This window comes from Dryobates pubescens, chromosome 28 (genome assembly GCF_014839835.1).
Source record: "Dryobates pubescens isolate bDryPub1 chromosome 28, bDryPub1.pri, whole genome shotgun sequence".
Lineage (NCBI taxonomy): Eukaryota > Metazoa > Chordata > Aves > Piciformes > Picidae > Dryobates > Dryobates pubescens.
The window spans coordinates 2,516,910-2,522,909 of NC_071639.1; the positions used below are offsets into that span (position 1 = coordinate 2,516,910).

A 6,000-nucleotide genomic window follows, 5' to 3' on the forward strand; every position below is an offset into this window, starting at 1 on the left:
GCTCGGAGCTGCTGGCCGCTTCCTGCGCTCTCCTTCGCTGCAGGCCCTTGCCTGCGGGTTTCACAGCGTCTGCCCAGGAATCCTGCTTTGCAGAGGCACCTTCCTGCCCTGTCACACTGCAGTGACACGGCTCCTAGAGCGCTGCAGCCACAGGGCACGCAGAACAGTTCTTCTGGGGCCCAGAAGTAGCTGGGCTTGAGGAATGAGAAAAACAGAGAGAGTTAGAAAGCCAAGAGCATGAAATGACACCTCAGAGGAGAGTGCAGGGATAAAGACAGCAGTAAAACAGAGTAGTAAACAAAGATTCATTTCCATCAACTGCCAATAATCTGGTAATGAGGCTTGGGATACTTTGTGCAGTCTGTTCAAATGCCAGGGGCACCAGAGATGGCTCTGTGAAAGGTCTCTTGAAGCACAGTACAAAGCAGAGTGCAAACCAACCACTTCAGAAGTGACAGAGCTCGAAAGGGTTAAAAGGATCTTTGTGATTTATGTAAAACTGTTTATTTTTACTGCCTTCAACAAGGCCAAGGGCAAGGTCCTGCACCTGGGTCATGGCGATGCCAAGCACAAGTCCAGGCTGAGCGGATTGAGAGCAGCCCTGCAGAGAAGGACTTGTGGGTGCTGGAGAATGAGGCACTTGAGATGAGCTGGCAATGGTTGCTGGCAGCCCTGAAAAGTCACCCATTTCCTGGGCTGCATCAAAAGAAGTGTGGCCAGCAGGTCAAGGGAGATGGTTCTGCCCCTCTGCTCTGCTCAGGTGAGACCTCACCTGCAGCACTGCAGCCAGCTCTGGAGCTCCTGGCACAAGAAGGACATGGAACTGTTCAGAGGATCCAGAGGGGGTCTGGAGACAGGATGAGAGAGCTGGGGCAGTTCAGCATGGAGAAAGCTCCAGAGAGACCTTAAAGCAGCCTTCCAGTAGCTGAAGGGGGCTGCAGGAGAGCTGGGGAGGGACTTTTGACAAGGGCTGGGAGTGACAGGATGAGAAACAATGGTTTGAAAATGGAGCAGGGTAGATCTAGATTGGAGATTGGGAATAAATTTTTTACTATGAGAGTAGTAAGGCACTGGAACAGGCTGCCCAGTGCAGTTATGGTCACCTCATCCCTAGAAGAGTTTAAGACCAGGCTGGATGAGGCCTTGAGCATCCTGGGCTAGTAGATGTCCCTGCCCATGGCAGTGGGGTTGGAACTGGATGGTCTTTGAAGTCCCCTCCAACTCAAGCCATGCTATGATTCTATGATTCATGTGCTTTAAATTAGACACACACAGAGAGGTGTTCTGAGGACACAGGCCTAACCCCCAAGTCCTCATGCTGGACCAGAGAGATGTGCAGCCAGCTAGAACGTATTTCTCAGCAGCCTGAAGACAATTCTGCAAAGAAAACTTATGACACACTGGTGGTTTGCAGTGATTTATGAGACAGCAAAACAATGTCAAGGCAAAAGAGACTTTCCCCCACCCCCCAGAAAAAAAGAATACATCATTTGGACAATGCAAGAAAGAAGGAACTCAAAGAAAAGAAACAGAGAAGCTGAAAATTCACAGCAGAAGTAAATAGAACAGAATAGAGTAGAATAGGAGTAGAGTAGAATAGAATAGAATAGAATAGAACAGAATAGAATAGAATAGAGTAGAGTAGAATAGAATAGAATAGAGTAGGATAGACTAGAACAGAACAGAACAGAATAGAGTAGAATAGGATAGAATAGAATAGAGTAGAATAGAAAGAATAGAATAGAGTAGAATAGAACAGAATAGAGTAGAATAGAATAGAGCAGAATAGAATGGAGTAGAATAGAACAGAATAGAATAGAATAGAGTAGGATAGAATAGAATAGAATAGAGTAGGATAGACTAGAACAGAACAGAATAGAGTAGAATAGGAGTAGAGTAGAGTAGAATAGAATAGAATAGAATAGAATAGAATAGAATAGGAGTAGAGTAGAATAGAATAGAATAGAGTAGGATAGACTAGAACAGAACAGAATAGAGTAGAATAGGAGTAGAGTAGAGTAGAATAGAATAGAATAGAATAGAATAGAATAGAATAGAGTAGAGTAGAATAGAATAGAATAGAGTAGGATAGACTAGAACAGAACAGAACAGAATAGAGTAGAATAGGATAGAATAGAATAGAGTAGAATAGAAAGAATAGAATAGAGTAGAATAGAACAGAATAGAGTAGAATAGAACAGAATAGAGTAGAATAGAATAGAATAGAATAGTACAGAACAGAATAGAATAGAGTAGGATAGAATAGAGTAGAATAGAACAGAATAGAACAGAGTAGAATAGAATAGAGTAGAATAGAACAGAATAGAATAGAGTAGGATAGAATAGAATAGAATAGAACAGAATAGAGTAGGATAGGATAGGATAGGATAGGATAGAATAGAATAGAATAGAATAGAATAGAATAGAATAGAATAGAATAGAACAGAATAGAGTAGGATAGGATAGGATAGAATAGAATAGAATAGAATAGAATAGAATAGCATTAACCAGGTTGGACAGCATCCTGCAGAGAAGTTATCTCCCAGAGCTGCAGTGTTTGTATCTAATGTATTTGTAGCACACATTCAGCATACAAAATGTCTACAACACATAGACAAATGTACTTGCATGGACTTAAAATACACTCATGGCATCCAGCTGCAGTGCTCTCTGCTAAAAAGCCTTTAGAAAAGGAGGAGAGTGAGTTACCCATGGGACAGCAATGTGCCCTTGTGGCCAAGAGGACCAATGGTCTCCTGGGGTGCATCAAGAAAAGCGTGGCCAGCAGGTCAAGGGAGGTTCTCCTACCCCTCCACTCTGCTCTCATTAGGCCACATCTGGAGTATTGTGGCCAGTTCTGGGCTTCCCAGAGGAACATCTGTCTGATGAGGAAAGGCTGAGAGCCCTGGGGCTGTTTAATTTGGAGAAGAAAAGGCTGGGAGGTGAGGGAGGTGGTGGAGTCCCCATCCCTGGAGGTGATCAAGAGGGGATTGGATGTGGCACTTGGTGCCATGGTTTAGTCATGAGGTCTGTGGTGACAGCTTGGACTCGATGATCTTTGAGGTCTCTTCCAACCTTGGGGATTCTGTGGTTCTGTGATTCAGATTTAATCAATGTTTATAAATATCTGATTTAATCAATGTTTATAAATAGCTGAAGGGTGGCTGTTGAGAGGAAGGGGCCAGGATCGTTTCAATGGTGTCCTGGGATAGGACAAGGGGCAATGGACACAAATGAGAACCCAGGAAGTTCCACCTCAACATGAGGAGAAACTTTTTCACTGTAAGGCTGCTGGAGCCCTGCAGCAGGCTGCCCAGAGAGGTTGTGGAGTCTCCTCTGGAGGCTTTCAAGCCCCATCTGGCTGTGTTCCTGTGTGACCTGCCCTGGGTGACCCTGCCCTGGCAGGGGGGGGGTTGGACTGGATGATCTCCAGAGCCCCTTTCCAAGTCCCACCGTCCTGTGATTCTGTGATTTAAACCCCAGCCATTTTACCTTTCCCCAACCCACAGATGCTCTTTGAGTGGGAAAAAAAAAGAAAGAACACAAAAATCCTACCTCAACCCAAAGAACACTGAGTTATAACAACCAGGGAAGAGAGCTGGAAGGCTGCTTCTTGCCACTCACCTTGCAGATGTCACACCGGCGCCCGATGACGTTGGCTTTGCACTGGCACTGGCCTGTCCGTGAGTCACAGACCTCTGAGAAGGAGCCATTGCTGTGGCAGTGACAGGCTGCAGAGGAAGAAGAAGGAGCTGTTAATGCCCTTTCCAAAGCTAAATTTCATAGGCAGATGTTTACAGGGCAGCTTTTGCCATGCTGAGGAATCCAGGGCGGCAGGCCGGAGTCTGCTGCGTGAGGTGTCCAGTGTGAGGTGTCCCTGCCCATGGCAGGGGGCTGGAACTGGATCCCTTCAGGTCCCTTCCAACCCTCACAATTCTATGATTGTTTAGCCTGGAGAAGAGGAGGCTCAGGGGAGACCTTACTGCTCTCTACAACTGCCTGAAGGGAGGCTGTAGCCAGGTGGGGGTTGGGCTCTTCTCCTGGGCAACCACACCAGAACAAGAGGACACAGTCTCAAGCTGTGCCAGGGGAAGTTTAGGCTCGAGGTGAGGAGGAAGTTCTTCACAGAAAGAGTTGTTGGCCAGCTCCCTCAGCCTCTCCTCACAGGGCTGTGCTCCAGACCCCTCCCCAGCCTCCTTGCCCTTCTCTGGACACCTTCCAGCAACTCAACATCTTTCCTAAACTGAGAAGCCCAGAACTGGACACAGGACTCCAGGTGTGGCCTAAGCAGTGCTGAGCACAGGGCACAAGGACTTCCCTGCTCCTGCTGGCCACACTCTTCCTGATGCAGGCCAGGATGCCATTGGCCTTCTTGGCCACCTGGGCACACTGCTGGCTCATATTTAGCTGCTGTCAACCACTACCCCCAGGTCCCTCACTGCCAAGCCACTGCCACTAAACCATGGCCCTCAGCATCACACCCACACAGTTTAACCTCCCCATGGCCTTCTTTGCTCCAGGCTGAACAACACAGCTCCCTCAGCTGCTCCTCACCAGAGCTGTTCTTTAGAGCCTTTGCCATCTTTGCTGTCCACCTCTGGACCTGTTTTGAAAGTATCCAGAGAAGGAGTCTCCACAACCACTCTCAGTAGCCTGCCCCAGGGCTCCAGCACCCTCACTGGAAAGAAGTTTCTCCTCATGTTGAGGTCAAACCTTCTATCATAGTATCATAGCATCAGTCAGGGTTGGAAGGGACCACAAGGATCAGCTACTTCCAACCCCTCTGCTATGGGCCTAGAACAGGCTGGCCAGAGCCTCATCCAGCCTGGGCTTAAACACCTCCAGGGCTGGGGCCTCAACCACCTCCCTGCACAACCCATTAAAGGGCTTCACCACTCTCATGGGGAAGAACTTCCTCCTCACCTGCAGCCTGAATCTCCCCACCTCCAGCTTCATTCCATTCCCCCTAGTCCTATCACTACCTATGTTCCAGCTTGTACCTGTTGTTTCTTGTCTTATTACTGTGCACCACCAAAAAGAGCTTGGCCCCCTCCCCTCAGCTATTGATAGACATTGATCAGATCCCTCTCAGCCTTCTCCAGGGCTCTCAGTCTCTCTTCACAGGGGAGATGCTCAAGGCCCCAAATCATCCTTCTGGCTCTCCCTCAGACTCTCTCCAGCAGGTCTCTGACTCTCTTGAAGTGGGGAGCCCAGAACTGGCCACAGGATTGCAGCTGTGGTCTCAGCAGGGCAGAGCAGAGGGGGAGCAGAACCTCCCCAGCCCTGCTGGCCACACTTTTCTTGCTGCACCCCAGGCTCCCATGGTCCCTCTTGACCACCAGAGCACATTGCTGTCCCATGCAGAGCTTGCTGCCTACCACCACCCCAAAGCTTTTCCCTGTGGAGCTGCTCTCCAGCAGCCTCTAACCTGTGCCGGTGCCCATTTGAGACAAAGCAGCTCTGTTCTGTCTGTATACAGCCAATTACAACAGGAGCTCCCCATTACTGTGGTGGCCTTGCTAATACACAATTTGCAGTTGCAAATTGAAAAGAGGTTATTTGTTTCATGGTTGTTTTTCCATTCCCCCCCCCATCTGAGCATCTGATGGCATTGTTTCTCTGATGCTTGCAAAGAGCTCTCCTCCTCTGCAATAAGTAACAAAAACCTTTAGGGCTTTCCTAGCAGAGCCTGGTAACACCTTCAGATGTTTTGATCTCCTCCTGTTTGCAACACATCTTACAAAACCTGCACTTCTGAAACCACTTCTGCTGCAAATCACATCTCTTCCCTTTTCCTTCAGCTCTCATTTTGCAACACTAAGTGAATCCATAATTAACCTCTTTCATCCTGCACACAGCCCTCTTCTGCACCTCCTGTGTCAAAATTGCCAACAATCATAGAATCATAGAAGAGAATCATTGAAGCAACAAGGTTGGAAAAGACCTCAGAGATCATCGAGTCCAAGCTGTCACCCAGCACCTCCTGACAACTAAACCATG

General features: G+C 48.0%; 1 protein-coding gene across 1 annotated transcript in view; it reads right to left on the reverse strand.

The window, feature by feature from the left end:
* Window positions 1-4,582, reverse strand: part of LOC128898616 (laminin subunit alpha-2-like) — a 49,336-nt gene extending 44,754 nt beyond the window's left edge. The window contains exons 1-2 of the mRNA XM_054173981.1: window positions 4,555-4,582; window positions 3,625-3,731 (exon numbers count right to left, since the gene is read on the reverse strand). Coding sequence (XP_054029956.1) covers window positions 3,625-3,731; window positions 4,555-4,582 — 135 coding nt within the window. The remainder of the gene's footprint in view (window positions 1-3,624; window positions 3,732-4,554) is intronic.
* Window positions 4,583-6,000: the final 1,418 nt, after the last annotated feature.